We start from the raw sequence: 20776 nt of genomic DNA, 5'->3' as shown, positions 1-20776 counted from the left end.
ATGAAGGAAGCAGTGTGCCAATAAAGGAACAACATGTGATTAATTGAACAACAGTGTATTAAAAAGGAGTAATAATTGGAATGAGATATGTATGGAGAACCTTACCAAGAGAGGTAAAGATGAGTATGTACAAGGGTACTGTTGAGCAGACATTATGTGAATGTGAAGCATAAGACTCTGGATTTAAAAAGAAAGAGTGCAGTGAGAAACACACTGATAAGGCTGTGGAAGAGACAAGTGGTGACCACAGAACAGATCAGGGTCTGCTTAGGTGGTATAGATACAGTGAGAAAATGAGAAGTGAAAAATTGGCAACAAAGACAGTGTACCGGATGTCTCATAGGTCACACATCATAGGAAAATTAATATTTATTTTCCACGTGAAGAATTGACAATGCAATGAGGATGGAACAATTAAAACTTGAGGGAGGAGTCCTAATAAGTTCAAAAAGAAATTATTTGATAACCATATGCTTGGGTGTTGTTAATCTGGGTTTCTGTAAATGAATATTAAAACTGCCTCTTTCCTCTCATGTCAAATTTTCTGCCATCATCATTGATTTGTTAGGATTCCCTCATGTAGAGGGACAAAATTTTCCTTTGGTATGTGACCTATGAGAAACACTATATAACTCAGAGGTAGATAGTAAAATGAAAAGGGGAAACCAAAGAGATGGAATGGGGTGAAGGTCAAACCACAATGAGGAAGCTGCAGTGTCCATGAAATACCTTGAGGTCTTGTTGTGGGAAGTACCATAGCATGACACATATTTCATAAATACAAAAGAGGGAGGGAGGGAAGATTATATTTGCAAATTTTTTACAATCTTGCTAAGAGGAAATATGCTGAAAAATATAATTTAGGTGTACTGCACTGTATATACAAACACTTACCCTTCAAGTAACTGATCCACTGAGAGAAGACTTTCTACAATAAGGTCATGGTATAACTGACCGACCATTCTTCTTTTCTTGGCATCACGGTCTAAAACCCATTCAAACGTACTCTGCACGAAATATTTAATAGTGTTTGGTGCAAACTTCTCCCTTATACACAGCTTTGCCTCCTGTAAGAATATATTGGTTGTTAAGCAAAACAATTTATCAACTTAATCATTACCCCTATCCTTAATTATGTGAAATACAAAACATTAATTTTACTAGCACTTTCTTACTCCTACAGAAGTAGCCGATTCAATTTTGTTACCGTCACTTCCACTCCCTTGCAAGATATTACCATGATACACTCCAAACAAATCTAAAAACCTTGTATTTTTTACCAACACAGTATACTGTTCAGAAGTTCAACATTGGTACTGCTGATGTATGCCAAATGCTCAGGGCACTGTCAAAAACAAACATTTTGAGGGGAATTCTATAATAAAAAAAAATCAGCAATTCACCTTTAATTAAGGGTAAAAATAATAATAAAGGATACCAAATAATACATGACTTATTAATCATTAAGATGCATGACTGCCTGTCATCTGAGACTTCTTAACGACTTTTCATCACCTCTATAGATGTAATGTAAAAAAAAAAAAAAAGGAAAAACCAAGGGAGGATACGAAGAGTGCATGGTACTGTACTAACGATGTGGAGTATAAAAAGGGGGGAGGGGGGAGGGGAGCAATAAACAGCCCTACTACACTCACACTTTTCATATCCCCAACTGTCACAAAATGTAAGCAAGAGGTATTTCTCCAATTAATTCAGGAAATACCGAGTCGTCATGCTCATTCATTCTAATGCTTACATGTACCAGTTCAACAAGTGTTTCTTATACAATACCCCTCTGACCTCCCTTACTTGGATTTCTTCTCACTCCAAAATCTGAAGTCCTGCAGTCTTACCCATTTTTCACCCATCATGCCCTCTCTTAAGCTTGCTACCTTCTTGTATTCTCACCCATTCAGTTTTCCAAAGAGAAGGGGGAGGGGCAGGCAGAGGAAAGGGAGAAGAGGAGAAAGGGAGAAAAGGGAGGGGAGGAGAAAGGGAGAAAAGGAGAAAGGGAGAAAAGGGAGGGGAGGAGCAGGAAAGGAAAGAAGGGGAAAGGGAGAAAGAAGATAGAAGAAAGAGGGAAGAGGAGAGGAGGCCTCTATTGTTTCTTGTGTACATAAATCTTGACACACACACACACACACGAAATACGAATATATAATCACTGAATGACGCTTAAATAAATTATATAATACATACATTCATTAAAAAAAAATTTAATGCTCCTGAATTTCAGTCATTTACTACAGTTTTCCATGCAGGGCTTAACTTTGTCACACTGAGCAGAGGACAAAATCTCAGTTTTCAATCTACTATGAAGTGAAGATATAGAAAAAGATGGTATAAATATACCTGCCCGAATTTCAACATACTCTTTCCTTAAAAAGCTACAAATACTATTAGTTTCACTTCTAACCCCAGGATCAGCATTATGGGTGTATTCTTCAATAATGGCATTCGCAAACTTTTCTGCCGTTATTTCATCAATTGATTGATATCCTCTCAAGGCATCACCAGTTTCACGAGGTACAGAACTGTCTCTGGATTCTGGACGACTAGTAGATTTGCTGCGATCTGGAGGAATGAATTTATTATTTAATTTCTTACTTATATATAAAGTACTGTATTAAAAATTTTTATAGAAGATGTACAGGGGGTCCCCGGTTTATGAACAAGGTCCGTTCCTGAGGAAGCCCTTAATCAGAACACACGTTATGTGCATACCACTGTTACAGAACATGTTTAAAATCCCAATATATCATAACATAAGTCCTTATATACATTTAAAATAACTTAATTTAAGGAAAAAGAAGAAAGAATGACAAAATGCAGTAAATGAAACTATAAAAATAAGTCGGCACAAATAAAATACTGTCAATTTTAAGTTTAACCCCGTTCGTAAGAATGGGACCCCCTGCAATCAAATTACTCTCTAACCTTCAACCTAAAAAAAAAACAATAGTCTTCACATGTTGTGCAAATATAAGAATCCACATGCTGGAAGCCAAACTTTGTCTAATGAGATGATGTAGAGTATCTCAATATTGTACAAATCTCAAAATTGCTTTTACATTAACTAAATATTCACTGCCTGAATCTTACACTACACAAATAATTACCTTGTCCAACGAATTTCTTGACAGCTGAAATTGCACTCTCTTTGTCATTGGAGGGAGGTGGCATACTCTTACTGCCAAACCCACCTTGCCGGGCAGGGGCACCACCAGGAGGAAGACGGTTTCCACTGAAAAAAAGAAAGAAGCATTTAAGATATCACTACCATTGATAATTACAGTTTCTTATACGGCTCTATAACAGGCATGGGCCACCGGTGGCCAAGACCTTGTGTTTGTGTGGCCCGTGGAGTGATTGAGAAATTCTATTTAATGTGTCCCGTGGTTCAGGTAGATGCAGCCAGTTTACGGTGAGTAAAGCAATAATTATTAAAAGAATAATCTTCACACACAATTCATTACGGTTTCACCACCTAAGTGCAAGTAGCTACAAGTCCAAGTGGGGTCACTGGTGGTGGTTACACAAGGTTTAACTAATTAAGTACCTCCAGAGTAACACAAAAACACCCAAATCGCACCTCGAAAACCCATAGTTGGCGAGTAATTAGCATTGAAATGTAATTACATTTTTCAAACACTCAATACGACCACTAATTACCCCACAATCGAAGAGTGGACCACAAATTTGGAGAGGTGTGCCTATAGGGTGTTTCATTGTACAGTGAGTTCTGCCATAACGCGTGTTTTGATAACGCGAATTTGCTCTAACGCGATTTATGAATTCGGAACAATATTTGTATAACGCGAACGCTTGTTTGCTATAACGCGATTTTGGCTTACTATTTCTCCAATTTTGTGGTATTAACTGTGAATATGGTAAAGAAGAATATCTCCAAAAAGCGTTCTGATGATAGAATTCCCGGTGATTATCGTAAAAGAAAGGATATAACACTTGAAGAGAAGCTCGATGTTATCAACCTCAAAATCACCCTTCTCCCCCATCAAGTTACATTCATATTTTTTCAAGGTAAAGTGTTAAATTTACTGTATGATTTCATTATTAGATATGAATGTAACATTTATTTAGACTGTGCTATCCTTTGTGTTAGGCTAACTACTAAATTTTTTCGATTTCGAGTAATCTGCACCTAACCCTATTTTCTCCATAAGCCCTGTTATTTCTATTACGCGATTTTCTATAACACGATATTTTACAAGAACACAATTATCGCGTTATAGCAGAACTACCTGTAGTTCTTCATATGCCAAGATTAACATTCGCATTATTCTGGTGGGTGTGTCGTATGTAAGAAAAATGCTTTAACTGTAGGAAAAAATCAACATATTCACAGACTGCTTCACTGATCTTCTGTTAAATGCCAAGAAACATGAACATATTTGTTTCACAAATGGGAACAAGACATTGTAAACTAAAAATATCTTGAGGTGGATGTGACGATAAACTGCTTCACTGTCTGTGCTAATACAATATTAACATTACTTTTGGGTTTGGTAGGATATAAATTTTGGTGGGTAGGCCCGCAGAAAGATACCTAAATCGTAATGCAGCCCATGACTGAGGAATAGTTGCCCATGCCTACATCAAATACCTGTACTGTACTATCTATCAAAACCACAAACTTACCCCATTGAAGGTGTTCCTCTTCTGTTATCTCCCGGTATGGCGTTGCCTCCCATACTGTCCATTAATACATTGAAACGGTTGCTCTCTTGTTGCTTTCCTTCATCATGGTCCTTCAAGCCTCCACCTAAGCTGCCACGTGCCCAATTTCCAAAACCGGTACCTCTTAATGTTACTTCCTTTGATTCTGCAGCACCAGGCTGATGGAAACAAAGATGGTACAGTAGTTAAAATATCATTTGAAAATTAACTGGTAATGACAAACCAAATCTTTACACATGTAGGAGCCACCCTCTGAAAATAAGCCTGGGAATGAATTGCCCCAATTGAAAATAGATGGGCAATGGCGAGTTTCTAATGGTGGTGATGTCTCGGGTCACTCATCAATGACCTATTAACCATTAAATGAGTGGACCACATTACAAAACTAAGGAATCTGATATAAAGTTATCTAATGAGTAATAAATCACAGAAAAGAAAATTGCAGATAAAATACCTTGTCACTAAAGACCAAAGAGACAAAATAAAATGTACTGTATTATGGAAACAATCAAAATACAGTATAAAGATTAAAGACGCTGAACTTTGCACAGCGGTCATCCTAACTATCTTTTGATCAGAAAAACATTACTGAACCATATAAGCTAAGCAGACACGCATGGTAAGAAAAACACCAAAAAATGAGAAACTGCATTAATATAATACAAAAGAATGCATATTCATAACAACACACAAACAATTGCTAACTCACCCTACTAAATGTGTTCTTTAGACGTGAAGAATCGAAAGAAGTTCTTCCCTTGGTTGAGGCAACTGTGTTCCAACCATCGTCAGACATCTGTGGGCCTCTATTATCCCGACTACGTCTGCGGTCCCGGTCACGATCCCGGTCATCTCTTCTATTAGTATTAGATGCCAAAGCGATCTGTTGCTCAATTTCTTCCCTCTTGAATTCCTATAAAGTTAATACATGAAGTAAACGATTTTGGAGAGAAAACAAATGTGACACGAATAAATGAGAGAAAAAATTAACAAGCCAACCGTCACAGCCTATAAAGGTTTGAGTCCTTGACCTCAATAAGGTAATGCATGTTTGTCCTGTACTATACTATGCAGTGATTTATACACTCACCCTATTAAATCTCCCACAAAAAGAAGCTAACCATACTTCGAAGATAAGAAGTTCATAGCAATCAATGATATATTACACCATTAAGGGTTTCAGACACCGAGGGTAGAATTGAATCATCGGTCCTCTGAACTTCAACATCAGCCATCCCAAACTTGGTAATCTACAGAGGTACACTAACCTGTCTAAGATTAGCATTAAACCAGAGCTTCCTTGTGTACAGGTTACTGTGACCTGAGACAGTTGTTCAGGTTTAAGCATTTTGTAACTAGAAGTCAATAATTGAAAGAATTCATTTGTTATGCTCATAACAAAACTTCTCTTCCCTTATACAGTACCCTACTGAGAGGATATCCTTCAGGATGTAGTAGGAAGGTTATGGATAAACTGGTAATCTATTTAGTTTTAAAACCTTGTTACAAGTTGGGTCCCCGAGGCCTTTGGTATCAACCTCTAGCCTTGTTGTCTGTAGTTAAAAGATCCCGACTTTGTGAATTAAAGTAAAATAGTTAACTAACAAGGCATAGATGGTGGTAGAAGGATACACTGAAAAAACAGACAGCTATAAATGGCTTGCTCAGGGTGACAAGAATAACACCAACCATGCAGACAGAATAGATCCCTACAGACACTACTCACCTCTTAAGATATATTGTGCAATACTGTACATTCAATGAAATATTGCCAGTAAAAAAAAAAAGGAAAGAAAAAGAAACCTATATACTGATACCTGTAAGTGGATATACAGGGTGGTCAATGGAAGGTTCCTGGATCTTGACATGGGACCCCAACAGAAAATTTAAAGCATCTTTGAAAGTCTATATTGAGCTTAACAGTAAGTGCTATACTAAAAATTAATATGCAGTACAAATTCAGCCATAAGAAATTCTGCATTTTCTTTTAATACTGGCAAAGACAAACTGGGCTATAATAAGAAGGAAGATTAAAGTGCATCACATACCTCTTGAACCTGAGCCTTGGTCTTTGGCTTACTGTCTTCTCTTCTTGGAATCCAATTATTTTGGCGAAGATCAATGACATCCATCATTAGAAATCGCACCCGGCTGTTTGTCTGACGCTCATTGACAACCCTGTCCATGTGTTTGAAGTGCTTGTCCAACTCAGACTTTAACAAAAGATAAACATAGGTAAATACATTACCTGAAATTTTAGTCCATACTCCAAGGAGTAGGCCTACTTTTTTCATTAACATTTTATAGTAAGTGGTTTCACAAAAATAGCATGAAAATAACAGCATATCTTAATTTAAGCTTTTAAAATTTGTTTTTCTTAACCCTTAGGCCCAGGGTAACGTTCCAAAACATCCGCCCATTTTCCCGTCATTTTTTTTATTAACTTTGGAAAAGTTGATTTTTTTTCACGATTTAACCCCGCAGGAGGGTGTACTGCCAGCAGCACCCTAACCCGGGGCTTAAGGGTTAAGTAATTACTTCAAATTTACAGAGATTTCACAAAAAATATCACAAATACAAAACTATTCAGGCTAACTCACCATTGCCTTTGGTTGCTGAGCACACTGACTTTCAAGGATCTTACCAATGGTAGTAAGTAATTTACAGAGGCACTCTAAAGATTCCTCATCTCCTTTTTCTAATAGAGTGCCAATAATGCGCATCATAATTGGAGATGTCAGCATACGTAACTTGTAAAGCTCACCAATAAATCTGATATTACCTACAGATCGTTTTCTCATTTTTGTCTCTTCATAATCAAATTTGGCTAGCAGTTCTAATTTCTTTTCAGGCTGCAAAAAATATATAATTTAATTAATAAAAGGGGTGGGTGAATAACAGAAATGCACTATCAATAGTCATGAAAATGGAGGTTTTGTTACTAAAAACGTAACCAATTATGAAGTATGGAAGTGCAACTTATATACAGTACATGAATACGTAAGCTTACAATATTTCCCCAATAAATCCTTTATCCGTGGATATTGACTACCTAATGACAACCTTTGCTCAAAATGAGAGATTACAGGTCACAGTTTGCCCAAAGACATGGGAATGTCACAATCCATGGTGCACAGCTCATGTTTTCCAAAGCACAGTCTGCAACCTCACTGATGGCACCTTCAACCACATTTGCAGTAACAATCCCCTCTCTCCAGGGACATCCATGGGAGGTGGGCAGGAGCTGGATTGATTCTGAATTTCTCTTGTTGGCAAGAGCCTTAAGCTTCAGTCACAGTCCTGAACTGGAATACCCCTAAAAATTGACAAACACACATGAAGAACACCCTTTAGATCAAGCATGGGTAACCCACGGCCTGTGGGCCGCATGCGGCCCAAACCATGTCTTTGTGCGGCTCGCGAATTGATTGAGAAATTCTATTTAATGTTCAGGTAGTTGCGGCCTGTTTATGGCGAGTATAACAATATTTATTAAAAGACTAATCTTCAGACACAATCCATTACCGTTTCATCACCTAGGAGTGAGTAATTGCAAAAATGTAAGTGAAATAAGTATATACATGTACAGCATAGTCGGCAATATAAACATTTTAACTTGTGTTAGTTCAGGGGCCCAGTTCGGCACAGTCTGTTTGATGGATTAGCCGTTATGTGGCAGTGGGTCAATTGTCACTCATCTTCTGTTAAATGCCAAGAAACATAAAATTTTATTTAAAAAATTATGCTAGATTTGTTTCACAAATGGGGAAAAGACTGAAAATATCTTATGGAGGACATGATAAACTGTTTCTGTCCATGCTAATACAATATTAACATTACTTTTACAGGGAGGTGGGATTCCAGACCCTCCCCTCAGAAAATTGCAATACTTTTTCTTTAATGAAGTACATATATTGTACTCAGGTGTTTTTGATTAGTAAAAAGTAATTACTATTGACCTTGGAATATTTCTTAATACCAAGTGCACATGGCTTCAAAATGGCCTCAAAATGCCCATGATATTGGTCAGATTTATTTAAAAAAAGGCTGGGTGGGCTAGCTATACTTGTGTTGTTCCCCCACGTACAAAGTGTCCAAGAGCATACCAACCCCACATGAGATACTTGCATATTACAGGATGATATCCAAGTACAGACTTTACTCATATTAGAACACTGTAGCCTTATTTTAAGGTCAAAATTAATATAAGTCTATTCTATGGTAAGTGCTGAGCAATCCAAGGATGTTAACCTTCATAACACAAGAAAGAACTACTATACGGTAAAAACAAATTCAGATTTTCCTTACGGTCACATCGGCTAACATTTCAATCTCCACACGCTTTTCAGCCTTAAATTCATCCGTGTTATCCTTTTCAAATTCCTTTTGACACTTGTTTATGATGAGGTTCCTGAACTTAACCTCGGATTTGCCAGGGTTTCCAGTTTCCATGCCATTTCCTCGTACGGACATTAAGGAGAGAACCTGACACATCTCTGCATAAGTAGAGGAGAACCCTTGTTCATCTACAGCCTGAAAGGTTAAAAGAAAAAATAAGGATCACTTTCAATAAATAATGACAGATGATTTCAATTTTATAAAAGCAGAACAGAATTATGAAAAACAAAAAAAAATAATCCTTAACTTATTTACCCAAGATCAAATAACTTTCCTATCATTTCCACATGTTCAAAATTTTCTCCCATATACTGTACTGTAGACATTATCATTATTTCTCTGGCATACAGTGTGTATTCTTCAAACCTCATCATCTAATTTCTAACTGGTCATTTTCTTCTTCCTAACTCAAACTATTCCTCTATAACATTTCTCAGCTCAATAAAATCATAGGACAGATATATCACACTCTCATCCATATTTCTCAAGATCTAAGACACCTTCTCATATCTAATACCAATAGCATCCTGAGACAGAAATAAAAGAAAGATCTTTAAGAAAATACCTTTTCAAAAATGAGGTCAATAACAGCAGAAAGTCTTTCTGTAGTGTTGATGGGCAGCGTCTTCACTGTGTCAACTAGTCTTGCAAACTTCTCTGGTGTAAGTTTGTTAAGGATACCTCTCATTACTTTCACCACCTAGAAAGAATTAAAATAATAGCAACAACATGAATGAAGGATATTTTACATCACAGACAATTAAATGTCTTCATGGTTACAATGAAGACAGATGTAGGAAACAATAATGCAGTGGCATCTATGTATTGTCAAAAAATCAAATTTAATGCAAATGGGAAAGGATGCAAGAAAAATTATTACATTACAAAGTCAGAAACATTTGAAGATGGACAAGTAGATGGTGACTGCTTCAGTAATTCCTCTGCAGCTGGGGCACCAGAAATAGAATTCCAATATGGAGGAGGATAGTGTGGCATAAGCATAATGGGGAAGGAATTGGTGATATTCCCATCAAATAAAAAGTAACTAAACATACCTCATCTGTCTTTGTATCTTCTGAAGTTTTGCTTTCCTTCACTGATGGTTTCCAGGCATTTTCCGTAGTCTTAAGTTTTGATTCTCGTCCAGTCGAGGGAATAACTATTATTTTTGCCTGACCACTACGGCCACCACCACCACCCCTGTTCACCGGACCACCACCTGTTTCACGACGCTGCTGACTATTGCGCCCAACCATTCTTGGTTGCTGTAAATATAAATGCTCCTACAACAACTCATTTTAAAGTTATATATGTCCCAATCACTCAAAACAGACTATCATTCAGTAATCTCTATTACAACTCAATATAATTAAACCAATGAAGATTCAACCAGAAAATAATACTACCTTATTTCCCATTGCAGATTTAACATAATCTGGAGTGAAGTCTGGACCACCCCCAACATGAGTCGCAAGGCCACGGGGATCAAAACCTTTATGCTGGAGTGAAAACAAATAAATAAATGACAACTTTACATACTGTATAAAGCAATTTGCACACATGCACAAAAAAATACAAAAATTAAACTGCATGTATGTGTAATACTAAACAAGGTTTACTACTGGGAATCGTGTACCTATATTCACTGCATCTCCGATCACAATGTAAAGATGCAATACAAGTTTCAGTTGCACAATAATCATGTTTACTGTAGACATAAGAAGTGAAACCCATAAACAATATATCACCATGTATGATAACATAGAACAGATTGATAGAAGCCACTACAGAGTTTCTCGTGTACAGGTATTTATTTTCTATAAGGGATTCTTTAGTTTTTGCAATGCTTAGTTCTAGATCTTGGTTGGATCAGCCTACACCATTGATATTTGTGTTAGGTAGCAGGTCATATTGTGCTTTGGAAAAAACAAGAGTTCTAGCAAACCAAAGGCACAAGTTCCCACACACACACAGATACAAGTTCCCATTTTTCTCCCACATACTACCAGACACTCGTTCATTTTCTTTCTAACAAGACCTTACACAATTTTATTGTGTGGTGACAACCCAATCCGGGCATACTGTACTGTAACTATAAGAGAATGTTTCCCCACACAATGCTTGACCAGAGTAAGTTTTAACTCACCCGTCCAGGTCCATCCCTCACCACCTCTAGATTGGGAAGTGACTCTGGCTTTTTGAGCGAAAGCGGATTATTTTGCAACTCCAATAGAAATCTTCTATCATACTGACGCTTCCCTTCTGGATTAACTGGACTCCACTGGTCTGAAACAATAGTTAAGAAAATAATAATACCTGTACTTACCATTTTTGTCAACATGAAATAAAAACTGTAATCAACATTATATTGAGAATACACTGTAATGATAAAATGCTTATTCATTATACATCTAATAATGAAATGATATTTATTTCATGAACTTAGGATAACCTGAAGTGAGTTACAGTACGGTATATCCTAATTTATGGAGAGAACCAAGTCCAATTTATTTTCCCCTTTCAATAGACTAAATAGATAATAAGGATTGATCCTGAAATTTCAATTTACTTCAGAGCAATTATGATGAAACCCACAACTTGTCTGGAACCCAAACAACAAATAATTAAATAAATTCTCCTTTCACAACAAATTCCAATAAACACGAAGTCTAAAAATTTCCAATCATGAGAGAAGGTCCAGTCTTCACTGCTGAGCATAAATACACATTCTCACAAGTCCACTGGCTGGACCAGCAGAGAAGATGATAGTGAAAAGAAAAAAGGAGAAGAGAAAAAAAAAGAGGAGGGGGGTTTGTGAACAAAGCTGCATCATAAGGGGTTGCATAGAACTCATGGGGTCACCTGGGTCTTGCAGCAATCACTTTTCTTTTAAGTCCAGGTGTCAAGAACTGAAGGACATGGCCTGCAGGTGCTGTCTCATTAAGTTGGAACCATAAATTATGGTCAAGGGATTAATGCAGTTACTCTCCTTGTGTCAGGTCAGATCAGTCCAGGTCAAGCATACCTTGCTGACACGTTTCACGACAGAAGTTCAACAGTCCAACCTTTGAAATGTTCTCAACTCACTTAACTCTCAACTTCATACAGATGCAGACAAAATGAAAGCTAATTTCAATAAAAGATTCCCCAAAATTCTTTTCTTGATTTTGTACAGTTTTCCGTCAAGACAGATGTAAAACAGTGTGGTTATTTTGCGCTCCAAATGGCAGAATTACAGGCTGACAACAAGGCAAGGGTGAATCTTGACATCTATGATGACATTGCAAAGGTGTGGATTACTTTATCAAAGTTTTGGTACAATTTGGAGGCACCTTTGTCTGTGAGACAGCTTTCTCATCAATGGTGTTTATAAATACTGATTACCATAAGTGTAATTCAAACTACAACTTAGAAATTAGTATGCAATGTTGCTTAACCTCATATACCCTCAGGTATAGAAAATTAATCAAACGATGAGGTACACATGTCGAATATGAAATAAGACAAAGATGTAACTAACAAAATTATATGTTAGGTTGTTTAACCATGTTATTACCCCAGGCATAGAAATTAATTGAGGATTTAAACATGTAACATACTAAACATAAGAAGAGTTGCAACCCATTTCTGCCATTGTTTACTTTGACTTCTCAATTATGTAATACATTTTCCTTGTTTTTACACCACCAAATGGGGTTGCACTGGAAAATGCTTGGAAACCTCTAGTCTGGATGGTTACTAAATGACCCAAGAGGTACAAGGACCCAGTTCCTTGCATCAGCAAATCAACATGGAGGAGAGAGGGATGCCTGTAAGCTCAATCCCTATAAGCCAAGAAGGCAGAAGCTAACAGCATTTATCAGATGCCAAGCTTAGCTTGCACCCTTAATGGGAGCAACATTACCAAATTCAGTTACTGTATATGCCAGTCTTATATTAAGAATAAAAGGAATCAACAAAGTTATTAATCATAAGTTCTCCAGAGCCAAGCAATCGCAAGATGTAACAACTATCTGAAGTAGCCATCACCCAGGTCCTTTCTGCAAGACAGACTTATGCTTGCTATTCAGGACATTCAACTAGGACAGTGTCCTAAAGATCTTTTGTCATCCGCGAAATAAAAATACGCGAATTATCCGGGCATACTGTACCTTGAACTAGCAACTGATCACTCAAACAAAACTAGGAACTTCTTATAAAGCCAAAAAATAATAAAATAAAATAAACTCAATACAATACAATCCTTTTGATGAAGACGGTCAACCAAATCTCTTCAAATTCAATCTCACCAGCTGAATAAATGTCATCCTGAACCTAACTTAACTTCATTCATCTACTTGAGGACAAATTGCTCTTTGATCTCCCTAAAAATTTAAGAATGTAGAAAAGCTAAAACCTAAAATGAACCTTCATCTGAAAGCTGAAGCAAGCTTTAATGTGAAATTTCCATCACAATCTGAAGGATATCTAAATTCCTCTTGGACAGAACCGATATTAAATTATCTTATCTTTCACCTTCATCCTTCCCAAATAATTTTGAATGCCCAAACTTTCTGCTTCCAGCATCCTTTAAAATGAGTTTATCTGTCACCCAGTGACAGATCCCCAACTCCTGTCACCATACTAACAAATACACCCTCCCCCCTCTTATTCCAAGAGAACACTAAGCCTAAACACAGAAAATATCTAAAGTCCAAAGCCAGTAGAGTGGCATCCCCTAGAAAGACCTGAAACAAGTACAATACAAGTTAAGTTGCCAGATTCCTACTGTCAACTCCTGTATACTGTACTGTATATGGCTAATCAGAAAGTTACAACTCCCACAGTTGGCTAAACTATTTTAGTTGAATTATAATGTGTTTACTACTTTTAAATGATAAATTATAAGTATTTAAGGATTACCTATTTATATAATAGATCACTAATTACAATAATATATCAAGCCAAGAGACAGTTGCATCTAAACTAGAATCTCTCCACACCACTCGGGTCAAATTCAACCTCAAACAAAAAACTGGCAAAAAATTACTACCAACACTTGCATCCATCCTGGTTAAACTCAAACTGAACATTATCCAGGAGCACTGAAAAAAAAACTGTCCTTAAATTCACTCCCATACAATTAACAAAAAGTCTGTGTTTAGCAAACATACCTGCAGCAAATTACATAGAATGCACTGTCCAATCAGAAAAATAAGAAACAAACCTCATAAGACCACACAAGAGAACACCAGCAAACAAATTTTGGACTCGGTGGATGTAATGACAACAATGAGGAATTCCCCAGAGATCCCTTCATGATGCATTACCTGGGTTATGGACCTAAAAACGTGCCCCTATGGAGGAGGAGTCACTTGGACTAGCATGAAAAATGACAAAGCTGCCTATAATAAACCCTAAATCAGAACACGTGCACACCCGACATGCTTCCAAATGAAACATCCCTGAAACTCTGTACCAGAAAACTCCCTCCTAGGAGATTAAAAATATTCACTTGTCTAAAGCCAGATACTAGCTACACCTGGCACAAAACTATCAATAAAATATGCTAAATTGTGCACCGAGGGTTGTGGCTAGAACACCAGACAAGTTAGACCCATTTAGCACCTCCCAACCTCACCAGCAAAACCATAGACGATTGGTAAAAACAGCCCAAAAACGTTTAGAGTGGAGGACTGGTCGCCAACCCTCAGATATGAGGATGGTACTCCGATTGATTGAACTTAGCCAACAACCAAGACATACACAATACTGATGCCTAGGACTGAGTGGCAACATTTAGCAATGTATTTTAGTGCAAAAAGTAATACAAGCATTACTTAGCTGCCTTCATAACCAGAGTAAACACTGGTCTGTGCTTAGCAGCAGCATGCCTGGTGCTGAAGAACTAATTAATGTACATCATTATGTAACTAACCTCGCTAAAGTATATCACACAGTGAGTGTCTATGCTTGGCAGTAGACTTACACCCTTCTCCCATTAGTGTGCACATACGTGCGTGCGTGTGTGTGTGTAGAAAAACATTATACCAATGTTCACCTGTTATTGCCTGTATGTATTTAAGTACTTATGTTCACCTCAAAACCACAGTCCACAAACATTCATCACCAAAATCACTCCCAGAGAAGCATTAATGATTACATACCGGGTAATCAAAGAGAAAAGAATATATCTCGTCTAATAACTATTATTCTTACTTCACACTGTAAAGAATTTAAAGTAAGCACTCATAATAATACAAGTACAAAACTGCTTTAAACTTTTTTTTACTCTTAAGCTTATCCCTGTCCTACAATACTCGAGGTCTATTCCCTCGTGGTAAAAATCAGCTCATTATTTTTTCCCGGTACAGGTGCTCCTCTACTATGAACGAGTTACGTTCCCGAGGCTTGTATGTAAGTCCAACTTTACTTTTGTAGATACCAAACATATTGTAAGAAATGAAAGATTATGGATATTTAGTACAGCTATACCCTTTAATACAGCCTTATAACCTGGCTCACTCTTCTCCTCTTAGGTAATGTTTGTTCTATCTGGAATTTTCTTCAAAATAATCCAGTCTCATCCACATTAAACACCTGTTCTGGCAGGTAACCCCCCCCCCCTCAGTGATGATGTTTGTATCTCTGAAAGTTTTTAAGTTGAACGTTCTAAAGTATAGGAGCACCTGTACTGCAGTGAGGGATCATTGTACGAACCATATATAATCACCCTACAAATGAGTGCATGCAGTGTATTTGGACAACAAAAGTCTCCCTCACCCCTTTTTTCTAGATCCTTCTTGTGGAGACTAAATTAATTTGAAAACTTCCTTCTGTGTATTCTTATTAAAAGGTACCAAATAATGCATGGACATTGTTTAAAAAAAAAAAAAAACCATAATTGTGCTCTACTGTATTTACCTTCCTTGTAGCTGTATTTAAGTTGCGGGCCATCATCTTTTTTCTCTTCTTCCTTCTCATCATGCACATTATTAACTTCACGCTCCACACTGTTTATTTCCCTGTCTTTTGATGAACGTTCGCTCTTGGGCTCTTCTGGAAGTGTGGGAGATGGTGCAGGTTGAGGAGTTGCCTCTTTAGAGGGAGGTGCCGAAGTTGGCTTCTGTGGAGGAGGTGGCTGTGGCTTAACAGGCTGCACTGGTTCTGGAGTTTTCTCTTTTTCCTTTTTTTCCTTGGTTGCTGTAACCGGAGTTGGTATTTTGTCAGCTGGCTGTTGAACAGCAGCAGGTGTTGCTGCTTTTTGTGGAGGTGCTGGTATCTGTGGCTGTTGAGGCTGCTCCACACTATCAACAACAGTATCTCGCGCTGGGGTAGTTTCCTCACGAGGAACTCCCTTTCCACGCTTGCCTGAACGAAAGAAGTAATTTTAAGTAAATCAGCCAACCAAAGCACAGTTTACCTACATTAAGATCTGTGATACTGTCAATAGCCAAGTATGTTTTAAAAGTTTCCAATTGACATTTGAACAATATAAAAAATAATGTATAGTGTACTGTATAATTAAAGTGTGTCATTAAGGGATTAATATTAATCAATTGAAAATGGATAAATAAAATAAAATAAATAAATAAAGACAATGTTACCAAAGCTTTAGTTATGTGCTATGCAGTGGTACACAATAATACATATTCATGGGGTTGAAGCTTGCTTGATGTCTGTACTGAAGTAATGCCACATGAATCGTGTTAAAATATAAATAAAACATAGTTCAAACACATACTGTACTTCGTAAATTATCTGATTTCATTACAACCAATAAACAGGGGTATCTAAAGAAAAAAGTCAAGTATTTCTCCAAATACAGTACTAACTGTGGAAACTCATTGAGACATTTGATCTATGACCATGAATATTTTTATTTGCACCAAGGCTGTGTTTTCTACCCTTTGAAGTTCCAGGCTGCCTCATTTCCATTGTGCAGTAATATTTGGCTGTTAAGAGTTAAATAAAATGTAACCAGCACGCGTGTCAACTGCATAATAATGCCCCCGTGCATATGATTGCCAATCTTCTCATTCATCTGTTGAATTGTGGTGTTCTGCAGTGTTTTTTTATAAGTGAATACAGTATCTGTTTATTTTACAATACTGTACAGTATTTTACTTTTATGTCACACAGTGAGGGAGCTCAAGTACAGTACCACACTATTGGTGCAACACTGAAGATCACAGAATTGTCCACCAAAACGGTACCTTCTGAAAAGTTGAATAAACTGACAAATTTCAAGCACATCTGGATAACAATTTCAACATGTTTGGGGGAACTTTAGAGGACAGTATCAGCACATCTTAAGGTATGTTGCCACTAAATCAACACATAATGCACTTTTGGGCAATTCCCAAACTTTATCTTTTCAAAGTCCAACCAGGTAAAGTCAGATACGTTTTGAATACGTGAAAGGTAAAAGCACGTGGCAGTTATAAGGCAGCAAACACTTGGCAGGGAGTCAGCTGGAGGCCTGATGTGGCTACCATGATATTTCTGGACACCATCACCTCCACCACCACTACTGAAGCTCTAGTCCATGCCAACATTACCAACACATCTCAAGAGGATACAGTACAGTAAATATTTTGGCTGTGAATTAGCTAAGTGGTCAGAATGTGACCCAAAAGATATATTTGTCCTGTAGTCACACTTCCAAGATCATTATTGATAGAGCATTATTAGTGACAGCACCAGACACTCCATAGAGAGGGAGTACACAGTAAGAACATAAGTACATATGAATGGAGGAAACTGTAGGAGGCCTATTGACCATACTGGGCAGTCCAATTTACACCCAACCCCTATTGCTCATACTGTATATCCATCCAACATATGTTTGAAGCTATCCAGTGTATTCGAGTTAATGATGATATTTGGTAACTTGTTCCATTCATCCACTACTCTGATTTCCAAACCAATGTTTACTTATTTCGCACCTAAATCTAAATTTGTCTAATTTAAAACCATTGTTACGAGTTCGCTCCTGGTTGGATAGTTTGAGTACCTTTGTAATGTCCCCTTTGTTCAGCCCTGACTTCCATTTATACACCTCGATCATATTGCCCCTCACTCTACGTCTCTCGAGGGAGTGCAAATTAAGAAGCTTTAACCTGTCTCTGTACTCAAGGTTCCTAATGCCCAGGATTAGTCTTGTCATTCTCCCCTGAATTCTTTCCAAGAATTCTATATCCATTCGGTAATACGGTGACCAGAATTGAACTGTGTATTCCAAGTGGTCTCTCACAAGCGCAAGATATAGTTTTAAGATGACCTCGCTAGTCTTGTAACTAACACTCCTTTGTATGAACCCAAGTACTCTATTAGCCTTGTTTTGAGCAAATACACATTGCTTACTTGGCTTAACCTTCCTACTTATCATTACTTTGTACTCCTAAATCTTTCTCGCAGTCGGATTTCTCAATAACATCGTTGTTCTTCTGGTTTCCCTGTTTACATCTCCTATACTGAGTACTTTACATTTGTCCACATTGAATCTCATCTGCCATTTTTCAGACGATTCAATTTTTTTTAGATCTTCCTGTAGTTTTGCGGAGTCGTCAGATTTAATTACATGCCCTACTTTAGTGTCATCAGCAAATTTACTTGTGTTGCTGTCTACGCCAATATCTGTCGTTTATGTATATAAAATGTATTGTACACCCAATAAAAAAATTATTCGACACCTGTGTTATATTGTATCACGCCGTAAGGGTGCCGAATAATGTTTAGTGGGTGTACATGTATGTATCGTGCATGTATACATTGTGTGTGTGTACAAGTATCATGTACACCTAATTAGATATCCATGTACTGTACTTTACCTTATTTCCATTATATTTAGACTAGCTCGCTTTTACTGTACTGTATATTATGCTGTAGAAGGCAAATCTATGGCAAAGGTCACTAAACCGCTGTCTCGCTAATGTACACTGATCTACTGCTTAAGTATTAGCAGTTATACAGTACAGTATACAATACTGTAATATAATTGTTTACAAACTAATTCATCAATAAAATAGCCAACGGAAATTTTGGCCGAAACTGGCAAATGCAAATCCGAAAATTTCTTGCAAGTCAATCACTGTCTTTTTTGGGAATCTCAAAGGAATCCTTCCAAGATACAGTATTTACAAATTTAGCATTCTGCTTAACAGTTATAACCAACTCCGCAATAATGTACTGTACCACAGATATTATGCTGCACTGCCAAAATAATCATCCCCCTCCACTTTGTGAATGAACTCGAAAGAACTTGATCAATGAGCTCTAAGAAAATGAAATTACCAGTATTCACAAAAATTATTTCTTTGGTTGCCCTTTTCAACCTTCGTCTAAGTTCACTTTTATTCCTCCACCAAAAGTTATGAACAATCATTCCAAAGCTGTAATTTTCTAAACAATTTGGGGATGAGGTGAAATGTGAGTCAGGGTAGTTAACCTTTAGATGAAATCTGGGGTGGTGGTTGCTCAGGTGATCCAGTGTACACAACCAGGGCTAACAATATTTATGAAATTTCCGTTTGTGAATTACTTTCGGACAAAATGGGAATTTTGGTTTTATGTTTACTATAGGTAGTTTTGTCAATTCTAAGACATTATATTAAGACGTTTCCCTTGTAAACGACTTATTTATGACGGGGAAGGGTCCCCCCCCCCGATTAGGTGAGGCCCTTTGCGAGGGAAACGTCATAGAAAAGTACATTAGTCTATTGGCTAACTTATTGATTACAAAGACAATATTCCTAAGATTCCGGTGTCGTCCTTAAGTAAATATTTGCCCTAGTTTGGTTAGACAAGAGGTTTTGTTTTGAATGTTGTTTTTTAAATAATGCAGGAATGCATGATACAGCCACCGTGAGCATGATAAAAAAACTACCCTTCTTTGTACAGATATGAACATAAGAATGGAGGAAACTGCAGCGGGCCTATTGACCCATTTACACTCAACCCCTATTGCTCATACTGTATATCCATCCAAACTATGTTTGAAACTATAAATTTAGCAGATGATCAAAGAGAAACTTACCATGACGATCTCTGCTTTTTCCACCTTGATATCTATGTTTACTAGTGTCCCTGTACAATCCACTACCACTGTGTCTGTCCGATCTGTGAATAGTTCTTGTAGAATACTTTCTACGTGGACCGTCCACTTCTGCAGGATTAACTACTGGCCGCTCCTTCTCCATAATATGAAGGTCACGTCAAGTCACGTGTGGGCAGAGAAGCGGTGGGTGGCGGCCACATGGCGCATTGGCTCCGTACTGGTAAAGTAAACGAGGCGATGGTCAGCTGGCTACTGCAGCTACCACCATTATTCGTACAGCACCACCACACCCACAGCACTTTACCACTACCTCCAGCACCATCACTCTCACCACCTTACTTCTGAAATAAGTTGGTGCTAACCGCCTTAAGCTAGCGATCCCGTTGTGTTTTGTTTCATGTGAACTCAATGGTGTTGCAAATTATTCCATAAATTAAAAGTTCCTATCTCAAGGCACTCGAAACTCGCACCCTTCAGAGTTGGATTAATACTGACGCCAATTCAAGTAAAAAGTGGCAACAGGGCAAGCCTCGCACTGTAGGTTGTCGTACTGCTGTACTGAGACGTTGCCACCAAAATTTAATTTGGACAAGGCTGCACCACTGATATAATTATTTTAAAAAAAGATGCGCATCTTCTAAC

At 37.5% G+C, this 20776-nt stretch overlaps 1 protein-coding gene across 8 annotated transcripts in view; it reads right to left on the bottom strand.

Annotated features, from left to right (window-relative positions):
* Positions 1-20776, bottom strand: part of LOC121879125 (eukaryotic translation initiation factor 4 gamma 1-like) — a 141528-nt gene that overhangs the window by 13043 nt on the left and 107709 nt on the right. For all 8 annotated transcript variants that reach the window (XM_042385707.1, XM_042385702.1, XM_042385704.1 and 5 more), the window contains 13 exons: positions 16000-16446; positions 11243-11382; positions 10503-10595; positions 10152-10361; positions 9662-9796; positions 9007-9231; positions 7299-7550; positions 6747-6911; positions 5408-5611; positions 4660-4856; positions 3120-3244; positions 2417-2574; positions 895-1067 (listed from right to left, as the gene is read on the bottom strand). In XM_042385707.1, the coding sequence (XP_042241641.1) occupies positions 895-1067; positions 2417-2574; positions 3120-3244; positions 4660-4856; positions 5408-5611; positions 6747-6911; positions 7299-7550; positions 9007-9231; positions 9662-9796; positions 10152-10361; positions 10503-10595; positions 11243-11382; positions 16000-16446 (2524 nt within the window). The remainder of the gene's footprint in view (positions 1-894; positions 1068-2416; positions 2575-3119; positions 3245-4659; positions 4857-5407; positions 5612-6746; positions 6912-7298; positions 7551-9006; positions 9232-9661; positions 9797-10151; positions 10362-10502; positions 10596-11242; positions 11383-15999; positions 16447-20776) is intronic.

The sequence above is a fragment of the Homarus americanus genome, unplaced genomic scaffold (assembly GCF_018991925.1).
Source record: "Homarus americanus isolate GMGI-L3 unplaced genomic scaffold, GMGI_Hamer_2.0 scaffold4060, whole genome shotgun sequence".
NCBI classification, from domain to species: domain Eukaryota; kingdom Metazoa; phylum Arthropoda; class Malacostraca; order Decapoda; family Nephropidae; genus Homarus; species Homarus americanus.
This window is presented reverse-complemented; position numbering and strand designations above follow the sequence as displayed.